This window comes from Ictidomys tridecemlineatus, chromosome 1 (genome assembly GCF_052094955.1).
Source record: "Ictidomys tridecemlineatus isolate mIctTri1 chromosome 1, mIctTri1.hap1, whole genome shotgun sequence".
In the NCBI taxonomy this organism is placed as follows: domain Eukaryota; kingdom Metazoa; phylum Chordata; class Mammalia; order Rodentia; family Sciuridae; genus Ictidomys; species Ictidomys tridecemlineatus.
In genome coordinates this window covers 163,147,292-163,168,381 of record NC_135477.1, presented here as the reverse complement: position 1 = coordinate 163,168,381, position 21,090 = coordinate 163,147,292, and the positions used below count along the sequence as shown (strand labels likewise).

The following is a 21,090-nucleotide window of genomic DNA, read 5'->3' as shown; positions in this document are numbered from 1 at the left end:
AAGTTCTCAAGACACCTGCTCTTTTTGCAACTTTCCGTGCTGTAAAGCTGCACTACTAGAGAGCTGCAGTGCTCTTCTCTTCCCATGGGTTTCAGGAGAAACAGCCCCGGCTGGTCATAATTACAAGCTTGCTTTAATTTGATTTAAATTGGAGTCAATGGTCTTGTCTTTGTGTCATAGTTTAACAATACCCCACTACCCACTTAAGAGAAGTATTAATCAAAGTTCAAATTGTCTTTACGTCTAGGACCTGGTTTAGAGTCCGGAGAAGTCAACCACTGCTGCTTCAGACCCATAGGGAGTGGGGTAAGTAAGAAGGACAGGAAACAAGTGTGGGGATGACTATGGAAGACCCAAGATTCCCAGGACCCCTCCTAGTCTTCGGCATCCTCAATATGGTTCATCTGTGGCAGAGGGTGGAAGGGCCTGACCTATATGGTGTTGGGAAGTGGGGGCTTCTGGGTGCACAGGGAAGAGACGACAAGAACAGAGAACTTCAGAACTGGGTTAGGTCACCTGGAATCTCTCATTGCACCCCTGCCTCAGGGCTTGCCCTTCTCAAGGGCCAAATTTGCCCCAAACAGGGTCAGTAGCTTAGTCCCTCAAGACCATTGGTCTGCACGTGAGCAGTGGAGGAGCAGTGTTCAGTTCTTTCCATTCTTGTGAAGTAGGGACCATGGGTCTGTTCCCAATTTTCTACCCTATTTAGGGCACAGTGTGCAGGACCATCTGATATAGTTACTTGAGGACCATGAAGGAAGACATGGAAGAGACATGCTTGGGGAGACATATTCCTCTTAGTCCAGGCCAGGGTCCAAAGCTTCTCAGAAAGACAAGGTCAGGACTAATTCTGGGGCCTCTGGCTGCCCTCATGACTACTCCTGTGGAAGTCCTTACAGGCTTCTCAGCATCTGGACAACTTGTTGCCAGCTCTTTTATCTTGTTGAAAATTGACCTATTTTAGTTATTAAAAAACATACCACAACATCAATCTTCCTTTTCTTTTTATAGTTCTGTTACATTCAAACATTCTAAAATGAGATAGTTCCCTGCCCAGACTTAAGTAATGATAATGAGATGCTGCAGACACCCAATAGTAAAAATAGAAGATAAAAGTTCCAGTTCTAACCCCAAGACTTCTATTCAAACACAATGCAGTGCATTTCATTTCTATTTGTTAAAATGTAGTACAGGATGTTCTTTTTTTCCTTCATACCTTTATTTTATTTACTTATTTTTATGTGGTACTGAGAATTGAACACAGGACCTCACGCATGCCAGGTGAGTGCACTACCGCTGAGTCACAACCCCAGCCCCTCAGGATGTTCTTTTAAATATTTTCATCCCAATACTGTAATGATGCATGCTTGTAATCCCAGCTACTCAGGAAACTGAGGCAGGAGGATTTTAAGTTTGAGACCATCCTCAGCAACATTGTGAGACCCTGTCTCAAATTAAAAAGGGCTGGGGATATAGTTCAGTGGTAGTTCAATTTCCAGTACTGGAGGAAAAAAGTTTCATCCCAAACACCAGATTTCTTCAATTACATACAACTCCAACTGATAGACATAGAAAGCAATTTCTGTCTTTTGGTGATGGCATAGAGAAATAAAACTATCCATTAGATTCCTTTAGTAATGAACGAGGTAAAAGAGAGGAAAGAAAAGAACTGGGCTGTGCTGGGTGGTTGGTTTCTATTTGTTTTTCTGAGGATATGACTTCAAGAGTTAAGACACACTTTTGTGCCACTACCATAATTAGTATGGGCCATCTTTAATTTTAGGTGATAAAATGAGATATACTCAATAAACATAAATATGGTCAATTTTTTTCCCTGCAGGTTGATTCTCCCCACCAAAAAAAATGACAAATACAAATTGAACATATGTTAGAGCCAAAACTGAAGGGGCCCCAGCAAACTTCCAGCTGCCAGCAAACTTCCAGCTGCCAGCAAACTTCCAACTGTCAGCTGATGATTGGCTCACAGCAGCCCCAGCAACTTCTAGCTGCCAACTGATTGGCTCCTCTGCGGTGATGCTCATTGGGCTGTTTCCCTGCCCTTTCAGACCACAGAGCTGCTCATTGGGGGACTTTTTTGCTCCGCCAATGCGACCCAGCCAATCGGCCTCAAGAGCAGGAGGAGTGGGGGAGGTGGAGAGGCTTGTGGGAAGCAGTGGTGGCAGTTGGGCTCTGAAGGTTTTTCCTGAGGAGCTGTTTTGTTTGGCGTGTGTGGTTATAAAAATAAAGTTTGTTTCTTTTGACAAGTGGCTCCTGAATTGTGCCCAGCCAGACTGCAGCAAACATAGAATTAGGATGATGATTCTGCTGGACATTCCATTTTGGTAGCTGCTTGTTTCCCATAGAAGTAAGAGGAACAGGCACTAGGTTTTCTTAGGAATGTAACAGCATAACCAGCAGACTTTATGGCAGCTTATCTGAGGTACTGATCCTTGGAATACACACAGGAAAGACTGGCTGTTGTTCTCTGACTGCCCATATTTTCACATTTGATGACAATGGAAAATACCCAGACAAGAAAGCAAGAAAGAAACATGTTTCTTCCAAGATCAGCTTCTGGAATTTTGGGGTTTTTTTTTTTTTTTTTTTTGGTACTAGAGATTGAACCCAGGGGCACTTTGCCATTGAGCCACATCCCCATCCCTTTATATTTTTTAGTTTGAGACAGAGGTTCATTTAGTTACATACGGCCTTGCCAAATTGCTGAGGTTGGCCTTGAACTGGCAATCCTTCTGCTAAGACACAGGATTCCAGACATGTACCACCATGCTTGCCTCAGCTATTGGTTTCTCAGGGACCCTTTCTTCCACAGAATCCCAGGGTGGTGATACTGTGCTTCTGTGTCTTTTGGCATGAGCTTCCATCCTCAGTGGGTCCTGAGAAAGATAGTGGATTGATCCTGGAGCCCTCATGGAAGGAGAGGGTGCTCTCACTGGGTGGAACATGGTGACCCACACACTGGGAGTGGCAGTGAGGTAATGGTCGCTACAGCTGGGGGACTACATGGGAAGAGGTAGTACTTTTCAGAGGCCACTGCTGCTGCTGCTATAGGAGGAGAAGAAATACACCTTGTCAGTCCTAGAACAGGCTCTAGCTTGATCCCCGAGATTATGATTCCATCCTTCTATTTTTTTTCCTCTTTCCCATTTTGTTAGCCATTGACAATCAGCTTATTAAAGAGTTATTTTCTGCAGCTGGCCCCAGGCCAAACTGGGTGACTGCTACCTGAGTACAATAAGGATCATCCAGATCTCTCCAAATGACTTCTTAAATCTGGCTCAATGATGGTATTACCCAGCACCAATATCCAGTATGGTGATGATCTTGTCCACTGAAGGATCCAGGTAAAGTCTTGTTGCAGCCCACTTGAGAAGTTTATATGCTCCAGAGTCATTGATTCCATATTGGTCTTCAATAGTATGACTAGCCCAGAGGTGGCTATCTGGATCTGTAGGCTGCTCATTTCTATATGGAATGCTCCTTTTCTCTCCTCCTTTACACTCTTCTTTCACCAAGAAGGAGCAAATGTGGGGCCAATTCCTTTTGTAGTAAGCATGGTTGGGGCAGCATGTCACTGATGGATGTGACTTTCCCCAGCATGCTGAGTGGCTGTGTTCCATCAGTTAGAAATCTCTTTTGCCCTTAATTCTTGACATCTGACTTTGATGTGTCATCCTTCAAATCTCTCATCATGTACCTGGATGGATAGGGCATACTGTAGATCTGAGAAGCAGGTCTACTAGGCGTCCTTTAGTTTACTTCAGGTTTGGCTTACTTCAGTTTTCTTAAAACACATCTGGACTCTGGAACATACCAATAAAACATTGTAAATTACTTGGCACAAACTTCAAATTACTTCCCATGTTTTTTTCTGGTCATTGGTATATATGGGTTTTCTCCAAGACACATCTGGCATTGAATGGGGGAAAGTCTACATTTCCTCCTAGTTTGGCCTGATGTAGGTGTTGGAACCAGTCAGGGAGCCATCTGGAGAGCTTTTGGAGGCAGTAGTAGCATCAGAAATAGGAACTGGACTCTCCTACTTCCAGTGTTCTGTTACTGAAGGAGGATGGAGGTGTTCCAAGAGAGTGGGACCTCAACTCTGGACAAGTGGGGTCCTTGACAAGCATCACAGAAAGGAATTTAAGGACACATCAGTTAGAGGCAGAGACAGATTTATTTGGAAAGACAGAGACACATTAAGGGTGGATGTGGGAAGAGTGAGAAGCACTCTTGGTCTGGATGTTAATATTTGTAGAAGGGATATTAGCCCAGGGGGCTCTGCTAGAAGTGGATTCAGAGCAAAGTGATGAACTTTGGGGCCAGTTTTCCTAGTGCTTACATCACGTGATTTTTTGCCAGCAAGGACACAGCCAAGGTTGCTGGTTGAATTGCCTATTCTGCATTCCAACAGTTCATGGGTAAAATTTTCTGCATTCCTATGATTCATGAGCACTTTTCTTTTGAGATTCAGTATATCTTTTTTTTCCTGTAATTTCAAATTCCTATCTCAGTTCAATTCTGATTGTTATCTTTATTATGTAGGTTTTAGGGAAGGGGTCATCTGTGCAAAGAACTGTGATAAAGCCTTGTCTTTTCAATGGAATAAGGATCAGGGTTCTGAGAATCTTTATCTCCAAGTGACCCCCTGCCCCAGAGCCTGGCAGAGCCCTATCCATGTGCTTGAATTTCAAACATTAACTCTGAGGATACCAACCCCCTCAAAGATTTTTTTTCCATAGTGGGTGCTGGTAAATGGGGGCCCTAATGGGACAGTCAGGAAATTAGATTCTCACAGAGCTCATCATCTCTCTGGGAAAACAATATTGGGCAAAGGACTGAAATCCTTATTATTTTGACTTTTCTTAGACCTTGTTAGAAAAGTGAAAAATAAGGTGATAGGTGTGTCTATGTAACTGACAATACAAATTGTGCAAGAGGGAATCTTACAAAAATAGAATCTGCACAGACAAATTCATTGCTACTGAAAATATCTTCTTGGAAATGTACAGTTACGTAAGAGAGACAGAGACTCTGCCATGTATTTGTGTTATTGTGATCAAAGAGACTGAAAGTAGAAGCTTCCACTAAAATGTTGTCAACCAAAAAGGGAGGCCCAGCAATGTTAAAAAAAAAAGGACCACTAGTTAAAAAAGGTGAAGGCAGGATTCAAAGATCAGTTGTCATCCCTGAGTCCCATGATAGTCAATGAGCCTCCAAGCACTAAGAATGAAGAAGGGAGCAGGGAGAAAAGGACTGCAGACTCCATTACCCAGGAAGGTGAGCATCCCTCCTGCCTTCTTTTGTTTAAATGTGTTTCCCCAAAAGCCTGTGTTGGAAACTTAATCCCTAATACAGGAGTGTTGGGAGGTGGGACCTAATGAAGGTAACAGACCTCTTTGGCAGTGGGCCTTCTGGACATTCTACCATAGTTTCTTGCTCAGGAAATGCTGTTCCACCAGAAATTCATTTGCCAACTCTGTTCCTCTGATGGGCAGAGCCCCAGATTGTCACTCATTCCCAGTGTGTCTTCCTGACTTGGCTTTGTCACCTGGGAACAATCCAACAATCTTAGCTGGATTCTGGAGGTAGGTGGGGTTAGAGATGTTGTTCACTTTGTGGTCATCATGGGGATATGCACCATGGTGTTCCATTCAGACTCCTGGTGTGCTGTACAGAGTTGTCCCTAGTGTCTTGTGGCAGATGGAGAACTGGAAATGTTTGATGGTTTGTGCACGAGGTTCCATTATACATACCCCTGGTGAATGGATAGGAACTCCAATGGGACTGTGCCTCAAGTCCCTGGTGTGCCTAGAGCACTGGGCTGTACTTCAGAATATAGCTTAGTTTAGGCTTGGGAACATTTGGGTACCTAGAGCCCTGATCCCTGTCAGACACAGACTCAAAAGAAAAAGGGTCACTTGAGGTGGGGATCTGGAAATACAGCAAAAAAAAAAAAATACACTGAATCTCAAAAGAGAAGTGCCCATGAATCACTAGAAGGCAAAACAATCAACCTGTAAGCAAATAAGCATTTGTCCTTGTCCACAAAGAGTACTAGGATGTGAAGACAACGTGCAAGTGCAGGAAAAGCTGGCACAAGATTATCTAACTTCACCCTGACTTCACCTCTAGCCCACCTCCTAATTACTGTCCCTTTATAAATATGAACACCCCAGACTAAGGAGCTACTGCTTACCCTCAAGACAGCGCACATCCTCCCTTGAATGTGTCTCTTCCTTCCTAAATAAATTTTTGTCTTTTCCTCTAGCTGACATGTCCTTAAGTTCCTTTCTGTGATGTTTGTCAAGGACCCCACTCATCCTGAGCTGAGAACCCCCTCTCTGGGAACACCTTGGATCTTTTCTAGTGACACACTAGGCCTGAAACTGAGTTGCAAAATAGTAACTTCCTTGTTTCTAAACACATCCTCAAAATTTATAGGATACAGGCACGGAACCCTAGGACCTGAACTAAAATGACCTTGAGGGCCTGGCAAAGTTTCTGATTAGTTGAACTTGAGAAAAAAGAACAGGGCCTGTGAACTTAAGAGGTAAGGGGTGCCATTAACAGTTGTAGGATGGACCAGAATTATCCATCAGTTCTACCTGGACCCACCTGCTGGTTGCAAGTTACTCCACCAAGACTCCTGGTAATGACCAATCAGCTCCCTAGTTCCCCTTACTGGGGCTATTGGTTGATCAGGGTTGGATGTTCTTACTATTATCCTTCAATGAAGCTCTTCTTTCAAGAACCAGTGTTAACAGTGTTGACTTCTTTGTGCATTGGGCAGCAAGCCCTTGCTTGGTAGCAGGCTTATGTGAATACTCAAATCATGGCCAAATATACCCCAACTCATGCCTGCAAATGACTGATCTGTCTTCAGAAGGTCCTTACCCACCTTGTGCTGCTTGGAATTTCATGCACAAACTTGGTCTCCTCCCTTATTATCATTATTATTATTATTATTATTATTATTATTTGGTGCTGGGGATTGAACCCAGGTATACTTTACCACTGAGCTATATCTCATTCCTTTTATAATTTTGAGACAGGGTATCATGCAACTATTTAGGACCTTTCTGAGGCTGGCCTCAAATTTGCAATCTTCTGCCTCAGCCTCTCCAGTTGCTGGGATTGCAGGCATGTGACACCTTGCCTGGCTTTGTCTCTGCCTCTGGAGCTCAGTGATTCCTTCTGAATTCATTTTACAGATAGGCCCTAGTGAATGGGGGCCCTCTAGTGGCCTATGGCCACCTATTTCTCACAGAACTCTCAACTCCCTGCAAGAACATGTCCCTTCATTTTGTCATATTTTGATTATGTATAAAAAGTGAAAAATATGTGTTTTATCCTTTCTTTATTTTTGGTACCAGAAATTGACCCCAGAGGCACTTTACCACTGAGCCACATCCCCATCCCTTTTAAAAATTTTTATTTTGAGACAGGGTCTCACTAAGTTGTTGAGGCTGGCTTTGAACTTGGGATCCTCCTGCCTCAGCCTCCCAAGTTCCCAAACATCACAGATTACTGGTATGTGCCACTTCACCCAGCAAAAATATGTTTTTAAGTAATAAAAATTTGAGAGAAAGGCTTATGAATATGGGTTCTGTTGAGAGAAGTCAATTCAATTTCTTTTTTTTTTCCTGGAAAATGTACACAAAAGTGTTGTAAGAGACACAGCAGCTGCCATTTGTCTCTTTTATTTAGGTAACTTTCAAGAGGAGTTAGGTAGTAGAAATTTCATCATTTACTTCACTTCACAAGGGAGAAATGGAGACTCAGTAATGTTATATCAAAGCTACAAGATGCTGAAGGCAGTAGGATTTACAGCCTGTGGTTTCTGAAACTAAAAGTTGCTCCAAGATGGTAAATGATCCTCTGAGAACTAAGAATATGTGAGAGTCTGGAGAGAAAATAATGGCAGATGCTATGGTTTGAACATGTTTACCAAAGTTCATGTGTTGAGAACTTAATTCTTAGTGCAACCATGTTGAGAGGTGAGACCTTTAAGAGAAGACTAGGTCATGCAGAGACCGGCCCTCACTAATGAGTTAATGTTGTTTTCATTGCAGTGAGTTCATTGTTTAGAGAGTGGCTTTATTATAAAGGTGAATTCAGCCATCCCTTCCTCTTTCTTGTGTGTTTTATTTCCATGTGATTCCTTCAGCCATGCTCTGACATGGCAAGAAGGCCATCTCTGCATGTGGTCCCCATACTTTTTAGTGCCTAGAACTGTCAGAAATACATTTCTTTGTTAACTGTGTAGTCTGTGGTATTCTCTTAAAGCCACATCAAATGAACTAGAACAGTGATCTTAAGTCACCTGGGAAGCTGAACCCCCTCCCTGATTCTTGGCTTCCCTCTATTAGTATCTGGGTTTGAGAGAGATGCTGTTCATCTCATTTAATTTTTTTCATTGTATTTGGTTTGGGAAAGGAAAGGGGTCACGCTGTACTTGGTACATTAGGTAAATCATTAGGAACTGTGAAGCTCTTATGTTTTGAATAAAACATGTCTCCCAAAAGCTCTTGCACTAAGGCAGGAATAGTTAGAGGTGAAATGATTAGACTGTGAGAGCTGTAACCTAACCAGTCATTCCACCTTTTAATGGACTAACTGAGTGGGGACTGTAGGCAGATGAGGCCTGGCTATAGGAGGTGGGTCACTGGGGGTATACCTCAAAAGCTGCATCTTCCCTGCTTCTCTTTTGCCTTTCTCATTCTGCTTCCTGTCCACCAGGAGGTGAACAACTTTTTTTCACTGCTGCCCTTCTGCTATGTTGTTCCACCTCATCTTGGGCCCAAAGTGATGGAGTTTGAAGTTAGCTGCCTGTAGATCGAACCTCTGAAACTATGAGCCCCAAACATACTTTTCCTCCTCTAAGTTGGTTTGTCAGTATTTTGGTTACACAAGGAAAATTTGACTAACCCAGAAGCCAATTGATGTGGTGAGAAGGAAACAGGAGACTGCTGCTGCCTGTTTGCCAGCACTGGGAAATTCTGCTTGACTTGAGACATTTGCTTTAGGAGGGATTTGCTGTTAGAGAGAATCTCTGGGTCTAGACCAGGAATGTTTGATACAACTTCCCACAGTGAGGGAAGTGCCTTTTCTATCTGCTTTACTCAAAATGGTAGCCACCGGATATTGAAATTTGAACTGTTACTAGTGCAAGTAAAAAACTAAATTTTGATTTAAAATTGCAAATATAAAAACCATAAATGAAAAGTGGCTACTATTATAGATAAGTGCATGTCTAGACAATGTTCCTTTTGAGAGTTCTGCCTGCATGATGCCAAGACCAAAAAATGATTAATTTATTTTGTTTTTTTAAACTAAAAGAGAATTTTCAAATAAGAAATGGAATTATTACCTTTATTATTATTACTTCTATATGTTGAATACCTACTAATTACTGTGCCCTTTTATTATCACTATTTTAGTAAAGTACAGGTGACATAAATTCACCATTTTAGTAAATTTAAGTTTACAATTAAGTGTCATTTACCACATTTGCAATGTTGAAAAACCATTACCACTGTCTAGCTCTAGAACATTTTCATTATCCTCAAAAGAAAATCTTGCGCCCTTATGTAATCTCCCCCTGTTCCTCTGTTCCCACAAACCCTCATCTACCTATTCAGAAGATGGTACATAAATTGAATCAGATAACATGTGGCTTTTTGTGTTTGGCTTCTCTCACTTGACAAAATCTTTACAAGGTTCTGAGTCATAACATGTGTTAATATTTTATTCCTTTTGATTGTTGAATAATATTCAATTGTATAGCTATTCCACACTTTGTTTATCCACTCATCAAGTGATGGACATGTGGGTAGTTTACATCTTTTGGCATTTGTGAATAGTGCTGCTGTGGACATTTGTGTACAGGTTTTGTGTGGGCATTTGTTTTCAATCAAATGGGTATAGACCTAGGAGAAGAATTGTTGAGTCATTTGATAATTTTGTATTAAAATTATTGAGGAACAACCATAGTGTATGTGATGGAGACTGCATCATTTTTGTTTCCATTAGCATGTATAAGAATTCTACTTTCTCCATATCTTCACTAACACTTGTTATTTACTGTTTTTTTTTTTTAATAATGGACATCCTAATGGGTATGATGTGATATCTCATTGTGGCTCTTATTTGCATTTCTTTTATGACTAATAATGTTGAAAATCTGTTCATATGGTTATTTGTTCTTAGTATATCTTCTTTGGAGAAATGTCCATTGAAGTTCTTTGCTTATTTTTAAATAAACTGGTGTTTTGTTGTAGATTTCTTTATATGTTTCTGATGGGAGGCACTTAGAAGATATAAAACTTGCAAATACTTGCCATTTTCTTTGGATTGTATTTTATTCTCAGTGTCTTTTAATACACAAAAGATTTCAATTTTGATGAAGTCTGATTTATGGTATACCTAGGAAATTCATCTAATTCAAGTCATGCAAATCTTTGGCTATGTTTTCTTCTAAGATTTTTTAGTGTTAGCACTCACATTCAAGTTTTGTTTCACTCAAAGTTAATTTTGATGCAGAAGGGATCCAGATTCATTCTTTAGTGTATTCAGTTATCTCAGTAAATTAATTGAAGAGATTAAAACAATTGATTCTATATGTGTAGGTTTATTTCGGGGCTCTCTATAGATCTACATATTTAGCTTTATGCATCAAACCACATTGTTTTGATTGCTAGAGTAGAAGTCTTGCACCTTACTGATTAAATTTATTCCTAAGTATTTTGTTCTTTTTGATGCTATTGTATAAGAAATTTCATTAATTTCCTATTCAGGTTGATTATTACTAGTATATAGAAATAATTTTTTTTTTGCATGTTGATCTTGTATCCTACAAAATTGCTAAACTCACTTATGAGCTCTATTTGATTCTTAGGAATACTTAGGGCTTTCTATATGTAAAGTCATATCACTTACAAATATAGTTTTATTTCTTCTTTCTCTTTCTTTCTTTTTTTTAAAATTTTCCCTAGTTTGGATGGCTTTTCTTTTTTCTTGATTAACTGCTCTGGGTAGAACTTCCAGTACAATGTTGAGTAGAAGTGGCAAAAAATGAACACTTGTCATATTCAGGATCTTTGGGGAGAAGTTTGGAGTATGATGTTAGTTGTGTGTTTTACATAAGAGTCCTCAACCATGTTAAGGAAGTTCCCTTCTATTCCTAGTTAGTTCAGTTCCTTTATCATGGAGTCTGTTGGAGTTTGTGAAATGCTTTTTCTGCATTGAGATAAACATGTTTTTCTCCATTTGCTCTGTTATATTTCATAGATTTTCATATGTGGAAAATCAATCAATGATTTGGATTTCTGGGGTAAATTCCCTTGATCATGCTGTACAATCCTTCTAATATGCTTCTAGCTTCATGTTTAGTAGGCTGAGAATTGGCTAGTCATAGGTGCAAGAGGCTTCAAATTCCTCTGGCATTTTGTTTTTGTCTTCACTTTAACTTTAACTACTTTTCCACAAGGAGGGTCTGCGTCTTGTGGCTCTTTCTGTGTAATCTAGTGTTATACTGGACTATTTGTATGAGTGAAAGTTGTGGAGTGCATTCTACACCTTCCAATTAAGTCTGAGTGTCACTGTGCCCATGTAGTGGCTGGGACTTGCTCAGGTGTCCCTCTGATGGTACAGCTTTTTGCCTCCTTGCCTTTCTTTCTTGGTTGCAACATCCCCAAATCTGTCCTTGAAGGTTAGAGGGAGAAAAATGGAAGAAATGTCCTTCCCCCAATTAGCCTAAGAATCTGGCAAACTCTCCCCCTGCTGGACTGTAGTTCTCTTCCCCACCCCCCACCCACCCGGTGGTGAAGACTGGGTGTATTTCTTCTTTTTTTTTATTGTTGGTTGTTTAAAACATTACATAGTTCTTTTTTTTAATATTTATTTTTTAGTTCTCGGTGGACACAACATCTTTGTTGGTATGTGGTGCTGAGGATTGAACCCGGGCCACACGCATGCCAGGCGAGCGCGCTACCACTTGAGCCACATCCCCAGCCCCATTACATAGTTCTTGATATATCATAATTCACACTTTGATTCAGTGGGTTTTGAACTCCCATTTTTACCCTGTATACAGATTGCAGAATCACATCAGTTACACTTCCATTGATTTACATATTGCCATACTAGTGTCTGTTGTGTGTCACAACAGTTACTCACCCACTGCAGAGCTGATATTTCTCAGATCATCACTATGTGAATATAGTTGGATTCCTGGAACCAAGTGGAATTCAATCTAGTTTGCAATGGAAGTATGGTGGAATCCCTTAAGACTGTGGGCCCCAGCAGGTTCTCACACTTTCAATCTGTTACATACTCAACATCTGGCAATTCATCAAAATTACCATTTAAGTTTTCCCACCAGCTTAAGCTCCAGTAGTTTCAGCTCCAAACAAACAGATTTCAGCTATTTCTGGGTATGCCTTTATCAACAGATTAGTGTTGTGACCTCAGTTCTCAGAAACATAGAAATGATTGGGGACACACGGATGCCAGTGATGGGAACATGAGGATAAGGGAATAATTCTATAAAATGGGCCCACTGTGCTGACCCCCACATGCTTTTTTTTCCAAGAAGCAATTTACCTGAAGCTCTGCCTGGCTTAAGTGGACAGGATATGTCACATTCCTTAGCAAACTATCTGTTGTCTGCAGGAGAAATGCAGGCCTGAAATAATGTCACAATTTACCCGCAGCCCTTCCTGGCTTTAAGAATTTATGGCTAAATATCCAAGTTAGAACTGTCAGCATGGGCCAAGGTGACCTAGAGTTGTCATGGTAGTGGGGACTTGAAAGTCTGATGTCAATCTGTTGTCAGTCAAAAGTCAAGAGGTGGACTTTGGCGGGACTCTCTGGAAATTTCTGTGGAATCACAAATAAAACTTAAGTGCAGGAGAGGCACACTGTCCCCCTTTCCCTTGAGGGTGTCCCCTTTCCTAGTCCTAATAAACTCATTGCCTGTTACTCTGAGCAACATGTCTAAAATCTTTATGATTTGATCACAAGAGTCAGTGCTTCCAAGTGCTGGTGTCTTTTTTTTTATTAGTTGTTCAAAACATTACAAAGCTCTTGACATATCCAGTGGGGGTGTCTTCATGTGGCTTCAGTTTTTTAGAAGGTCCCATTCCTGTAACAGAAAGAAACTATTATTGATTTTCAGTTTGACCAACTTATTCTGTTGTAAGGAGGAGCGATGACTTCCAAGATGTTTACATATCAGGGCTGAAACTCTAAGTCCCAATAAGTTTTGAATCAAGAAATTCTGAATGCCAACAAAATAACAAAAATCCTTTTAACTGCTCAGTTTAAATGCTGAATTAAGGAAACAAATTCCAGATGATTGGACCAGTGTTAATAGGAGGCTAACAGGTGTCTGTGTAGCATTATGCAGAAATGCAGAATCCAGGAAGGACAGCCAACACCTTTCACAGAATCTTTTATACTTTGCTTTAATTTTGACTAAAAATTATTTGCACTTTTATGCATCTACCTAAATTTGTCCTCAACCAAAGTGGTACAATTTTACTTCACTTAACTCAATTAAATGTGTTTCTGAAAAAATTTTGTATTGTTTCTGAGGTCTCATCTGGAAGGAATAAAATAGCCTACCAAGCAAGATTTTTCAGGAGTAAAGCATCACTCAGAAAAATTTTTCCTCTTATTTTTCCCCTTATGGAGCTATTTGTAAAAAAAAAATTAAAAAAGATGAGGCATTTTAAATCTTTAATAATCTCAATAATAGTAAGAAGAGCTATTACATTTTATTATTGCAGATTTTTTTTAATTTTTTATTTTTTTTATTGGTTGTTCACAACATTACAAAGCTCTTGACATATCATATTTCATACATTAGATTGAAGTGGGTTATGAACTCCCAATTTTACCCCAAATGCAGATTGCAGAATCACGTCGGTTATACATCCACAATTTTACATAATGCCCAATTAGTAATTGTTGTATTCTGCTACCTTTCCTATCCCCTACTATCCCCCCTCCCCTCCCCTCCCTTCTTCTCTCTCTACCCTATTGCAGATTTTTTTTCTAGCACTTGAAAATTTGTTTGCAATTTCAAAATCAGAGAATACCTTTGGTATGTTCAGCTGGTCATTTGTCCTGGAAAGATTGAGGAGATGAAATATAGTGTGGAAGGTTATTACAACTTCTGCTGTGATTATTTTATTTTCATCTGAATTTTTTAAATCAGGAAATTTGTTACATTTTCCATTTCTACAGGACAAATTGAGGAAATCATATACCTCTTAGCTTAGCTATTAGTGTATGCTGGAGTATACATCTGACTAGCCATTGTTTTTGATTCTAAATAACCAACTGCATATTGAAGAGCTTCAAAGGATTTTCCCTTCATTCAACAAAAACCCAAAGTTTTTAAAATTAATAAAAAATTTGCACTTGAATTTGAGATCCAAATATACACAAATAAAAATAGATAATAGGGTAGATGTAAAGTTAAGTGTTCTTACCAAAATATATAAAATAGATTATAACAATCATTGCAAGAATTTAAAATACTGAGTTTAGTAGTCTCATTCATGAGGCTAACAGTAAATTAACAGTAAGTTGAACTGTTGAAATGGTTGCAGACTTGCAAACTCAACCATAAATTAAACTTGATATGCAGAAAAGTTGAGCTTCACGTGTTCCTGCACAGGAGAGCTGCACTTGCAAGAACAGTCTCTCTGAAGAAAGCCAAATCTGATCTTATCCAAGGTTCCTAAAGTTCAGTATCCAGGATTGGTGGATTTTTTGAAGCAGGAGCATTTATAAACAGACCGATTTTCAACTGTGTTAATGTGGTCACTAGAATAGGGTATTGACTGGTGTCCTTTCAGGAACCTGGTTTCTGAAGTGAGGTCCTTTCTGATTGTTGACTAGAAGCATGAAACTGATGATGGTCTTTCAGAAGCTAGAGGTTGGCATTAACTTCCTAACTTTCAGAAGGAGGTACACTGGAATAAGTCTGGCCCTGGTTTTAGAGCATGTGTGCTGTTTGGACATCTAATTATTAATAATTATTTGTTTACAACTTGGGACTTTGGCCAAAACAATATTCTTATCCTTTCTTTAAGATGGAAAGCAAGTATTTTCAACTCTCAGTTCTCTTTCATCTTTCCTTAGCCAAACATACAGAAGACACCATAAAGGGTTGCTCAGATCACTTGGTAGAGGTGATTTCAGCTTGTGTTGCTACTTAGGTGATTTAAATGACAAGTACAGAGGCAGAAAAATAGCTCTTACAGAGGCAGAAAAATAGCTCTAACTGCTGATTTTTTACTAATTGGAAGAAAATTTCTGAATACATTTAGGGTGTCCTGACAGTGCAGGATTCAAGATGTAATCATTAAATATAGGACATCTGTCTGGCAGCCTTATCTGTGGGCCAGATTAGCTTTCTTGTCACTCAACACCCTCTCCTATTTGCCTGGGATAACCCTGTTTATTCTAATAAAGGATCATTTGTCTCCTATTCTTCATCCATGCAGCACTTGCTTGAATTTGTATTCTCATTCATTTATCACTTGAATCACAATAGTCTAAATTTCTAGGCATCAGTCTATCTAGGTTTCTTTAACCTCCTCCTAAATTGATCCTCTATATATTGTTGCTGAACAAATTTCCTTGCTTGATAGTAATATAATTTTATTTATTTATTTTTAGTACTGGGATTGAACCCAGAAGGGCTTTACCACTGAGCCACATCTTCATCTCTTTTTAAAAATTTGAGACAAGGTCTTGCTAAGTTGCTTGGAGCCTTGCTAAATTACTGAGGCTGGCTTTGAACCTGTGATCCTCCTGTCTCTGCCTCCAGAGTCACTGGGATTCCAGGCATGCCCCACACATTTGGCTGAATATTAATTTTAGGATAAAACACAAGTTCCTTACCATGGCAAATGAGGCCCTTTGTTATGTGGCCTCTGCCTTCTCCTCAGGCTTTAATATCTTTTATTCTTCTGCTCACTAGCTCTACACATGTTTCCTAATGTGCCATATTACTCACCTGTACTCTTGCACATGTAGTTTACTTATTTGAAATGCTTATCTCACTTTGCAAGAGTTTTTATCATTCCAAAATTTGGCTCAGACCTCATTGCCTCTGCAAAGCTTTCTTTGATATCTCCAGGCCCCCTACAGCTCTTTTTTCATCTGGTGCAAAACTTTACAACATTCTTGCACTGCAACATTTTGTCATAATTAAACTGTTTTGTCTGATAAAACAAGCAGTTATATACAGTGACACATTTCCCTATTCCTTTGATAGTCCCTCAACTCCTTCTCTTCCCCTACTCCATGGCTTCTTGAAGGAAGGTCTGTGCCTTTCTTCTTAAAATTTGCAATGTGTAATACACTACATATCTCGAAGCAGGGATTAAAAAAATACTGGGTTTTGGGGTGTAGATCAGTAGTATAAGTGCTTGCCTAGTATGCAGGAGGCCCTAGGTTTGATCACTAGCATTTGGAAGGAAAAACACCAAGTTTATAAAATAATTTATAAAATAATATGACAGTCTATTTGGGCTGCTATAACAAAATATCCGAGACTGGGTAACTTTGAACAATAGAAACTTCTCACAGTTGAGGCTGGGAAGTCCAGGATTAAGGTGCTAGTCGGTTGTCTGATGAGGGTCATCTGGTTCAAAGATGGCATCTGCTGCAGTCTGGCTGGGCACAAAATCACGAGCCACTCACAGCCTTGTAGATTCAAACAGCAACTCTTTATTCCCAAATTCACACCGGCACCCTACAAGCACATTCTGGGGAAATCCACACCTCCACTGGGCTCTGTATGCCAAAAAACTCTCTGAATCCCAAGAGAACTCAAGGGCAACTCAAGGAGCGGAAGTGCCTGCGGCAGCAGGATACACCCTATTCCCAGCAGGGTACACCTTAAACTTGGAACCGCCCTAAACCCAAGGAGCGGGATACTCCCTAATCCCAACAGGACACACCCTAAACCTGGATCTTCCCTGGTCCTTGAGCAAGGTCACCTTACATGCAATGTCACTGCAAATGACCTGGGTCATGCCATGTATCATTCTTACTTGGCAATGGCTCTCAGCAGGCATCCTCTGATTAAAGGACAGAGGAAGTTACACCAGGGTTATATTTTTTTGGTATCCTTGATTGAACCCAGGGGTGCTTAACCACTGAGCTATGTACTCAACCCTTAAAAAAAAAAAAACAAAAAACTTTATTTTAAGCTAGATCTTTCCAAAGTTGCTTAGGGCCTGGCTAAGTTGCTGAAGCTGGCTTTGAACTGGTGATCCTCTTGCTTTCAGCCTCCCAAGCTGCTGAGATTACAAGTGTGGGCCACCTCACCAGGTCTGGGACTATCTTATTAGGGCATAAATTCCGTTCACAAGGACTCCACTATCATGACTTAATCACCTCCCCAAAGGCCCTACTTCTTAATATAACCTCAGAGGTTAGAATTTCAACATAAGAATATTTTGAGAAAGAGCATTCACACCACAGAAACATTTTTCGAGCTTTTGAGTTGCTTAGAGCCTTGCTAAATTACTGAGGCTGGCTAAATTTTATTTTATTTTTTAATGAAAAAATCTCATAGTAGCTTTAAAATTGAAATAGTTGCCTATTTTGTATTTAATACCCCTAGGTGACAGCTCACAAGATATTAGTGGGCATATCTTCATAATAAATAATTTCAAAGCAATAATTTTTTTTCTTAAAAGAAAAATTAGGTGGAAATTTTCAATTCACAGTAATTACTAAATCAGAGACCAGATTTTTCTTTCTCTTTTAATGAAATCTTTTAAAAAATTTTTTAAAGATATACATGGACACAATATCTTTATTTTGTTTATTTATATTTATGTGGTGCTGAGGATTGAACCCATGGTCTCTCATGTGAGAGGCAAGCGCTCAACCACTGAGCCACAATCCCAGCCCCTGAAATATTTTTTTATTTTAAATGAAATCCATGTGCAAAGTTTGACATTAAGACAAGAAAAGGATAAATCCCAGAGAGTGAGAGGTTGTTTACAGCTTATTTTAATCTTTTATTTTGGTCCTTTTCATTAAAAATGTATAATTTCTTTGATTCATTCACTCATATGCTACTAAAATATTATAAAAATTATCACCAGTGTAGAGTTTGGTGTTTTTATGAGAAAATCAGAGAAATCCCTACCCACTTGATGTTTATGATGATCACATGTGATAGCTAGACTACACTGCTGTAGGAAAGAGAAAAATCAAACACCTTTTATTTTACAAATGCCCAAAGTTAGTGTTTCCACTTATGAATTCTCAAGTTATTTTAAAAAGTTACAGGTATGAATGTTTTCCTTTTAGCTATTACATAATCAAGATTTGTTCATGGGATTTGATAGCTAATGGACACTAAATGATTATGGGCTTTTTCAATATCCATTACATTTATTACATCACCCTTGAAGTATGTATTCTCTGATGAGCTTTGGTTTAAGGCTTTTACACATGCATATCTACTTTCTAGGGTTCTTCCTCCATATGGATTTTATACTGATTAGTAAGGGGATGACCTGTGGTTGAAACATTTCTCACATGTGTTGCACTCATAGGGTTTCTCCCCTGTATGAATTCTCTGGTGTGCAATACGTGAGGAGCTTTGTCTAAATGTTTTCCCACAAGTATTATATTTAAAGGGTTTCTCTCCTGTATGAATCCTTCGATGTTGAATAAGGGCTGAACTTTGGCCAAATGACATCCCACATTCCCCACATTGATAAGGTTTCTCTCCAGTATGAATTTTCTGATGATTACTAAGGGATGAGTTACACCTGAATGTTTTCTCACACTCACTGCATTTGTAGGTCTTTCTCCAGTGTGCATTCTCTGATGCTGAATGAGAGCTGAACTCTGCCTGAAGGCTTTCCCACACACTTTACATTTACATTGTATCTCTCAGTGTGAATTCTCTCATGAATGATAAGAGTTGAATGGGAACTTAAGGCCTTGCCACATTCATTACAATTATAAAACTTCTCACCAATATGAATTATTGGATGTCTATTGAGTCGTGAAATAGATGTGAAGCCTTTTCCACATTCATTACATCGATAGGGCTTTTTGCCAGTGTGAATTCATTCATGTTGAATAAGTGATGCACTCTGACTGAAGGCTCTCCCACATTCACCACATTTGAAAGGTTTCTCTCCGGTGTGAATTCTCTGATGATAACGAAGGGATGAACTAGATTTAAAGGTGTTGCCACATTCGTTACACAAATAGGACTTCTTTCTGGGATGAACTCTTTGACCAGGAAAGGATGTGTTACAACCAGATGCTTTCCTACCTGGATTATATTTACAAGGGTTTTCTCCAGCATGGATTTTTCTGATGTATAAAATGCCCTGACCTTCAGATGAAGGACTTACCACATTCCTTACATCTATAAGATTTCTCCACAGTGTGGATTCTTAGATGCTTATACAGGGATATACTGAGAGTGAAGGCTTTCCCACATTATTTACATAACACAGAATTCAGCTTGTTGGATTAAGTGTGAAGAACCAATATATATTGATGCTATTAATGAAGGTCCTGGTATCTTGCAAAAAAATATAAGAAGAGAAAAAATAGGAGAGTTAGGCAGTATAGGAAAAAAAATCAATGGAGTAGAAGTACAAGGTATGAAAGAAATGAATAAAATGAACCCATTTAAAGAGAGAGAGACAGAAGATATCAAAAGGGGAACACGAGTTAGAAAGTACAGTCTAGGATCAGAATCCAAAGAACTTCGCATGAAGAACTCCTAATGTATCATCTCAACATTCCTTTTCTTTGTGTAAGTATTCCTAATCTGGAAAGTTTTATTTCTTTTGTTTTATGCCCAAATTCCTTTGTACCCTTCAGATTGAGTTCAAAAGCTAACTCTATGAGTCCTTGCTTGACTCTGAACTTTCATATTCTGTTCCCCTTATCCTAGCACTTACCAGAGTGTTTATACACATACATACCCATATATATATATATATATATATATATATATATATATATATATATATATACACATATATATATATACATATATATATACACACACACAAATACATACACATACACTATATACACATTGTATGTGTATATATACATACATATTGTATTATGTATCTATCTACATTTCTCTCCTTATAGATCACTTTACTTTTCTAAGTGTTCTTCATAAGCAGATCAGCACATCCTATCTTCCTATAGATCCTCTTGATAGCAACCCAAGTATACACAAAATTTGTTTTATTAATCTTTCTTAATTATTTACATATTCCTAGTTTCTAGAATGTTAGATATTTGTACATGCTAATTTCATACATTATACATTCACATACACATATTTTAAGCCCCTTGTAGAAACTTCTTTTCAGGACAGCACATGGGTGGTCAGGGAGGTTTTAGGGCCAGTTTGCACAGCATTACTGAGTTAATTTACAGAGGGGCCATAAGGAAGATGTGAAGCCAAGGGTTGTGAGCTGGAAAGGCAGCTCATGCATCAAGCCAGAAAAGCTATGCAGGGAGGGTTGAAAAGAGTCCAAGATCAACAGCAGGCAAGAATATAAAAATGTAAAGCAGGAATAACATGAAAAATGGCAAAGACCTGAATTTAATAAATATTTCAATTAGATAAGAGTACAATTCAGTAAATATTAAATTTTGTCAGAAGAATGGTTGTATTTGTAGTTTGTCATCTTTCCCTAAACTAGACATTATTGTTTGAAGGGATTATTGCTGCTTTCTCTCTTTTTTTTTTGGAAGTGGGGGTACCAGGGATTGAACTCAGGAGCACTTGACCACTGAGCCCCAGCCCCAGTCCTATTTTTTGTATTTATTTAGAGAAAGGGTCTCACTGAGTTGCTCAGCACCTTGCTTTTGCTGAGGCTGGCTTTGAACTTGTGATCCTCCTGCCTCACCCTCCCAAGCCACTGGGATTATAGGCATGTGCTACCACACCTGGATGATTCTTGCTTCTTACTGTGTTTGAGATTCCTATTTGACATTTTCTTTCTCATCTTTCTTACATTCACACATTTTTTTCTG

At 39.1% G+C, this 21,090-nt stretch overlaps 1 protein-coding gene across 1 annotated transcript in view; it reads right to left on the bottom strand.

Moving 5' to 3' along the window:
- Positions 1 to 16,722: 16,722 nt before the first annotated feature.
- LOC144367188 (uncharacterized) overlaps positions 16,723 to 21,090 on the bottom strand; it is a 42,224-nt gene continuing 37,856 nt past the window's right edge. Inside the window, 2 exon segments of the mRNA XM_078022688.1 lie at positions 16,723 to 18,933; positions 18,935 to 19,474. Of these exon segments, the coding sequence (XP_077878814.1) occupies positions 18,563 to 18,933; positions 18,935 to 19,474 (911 nt within the window). The 3' untranslated portion in view covers positions 16,723 to 18,562.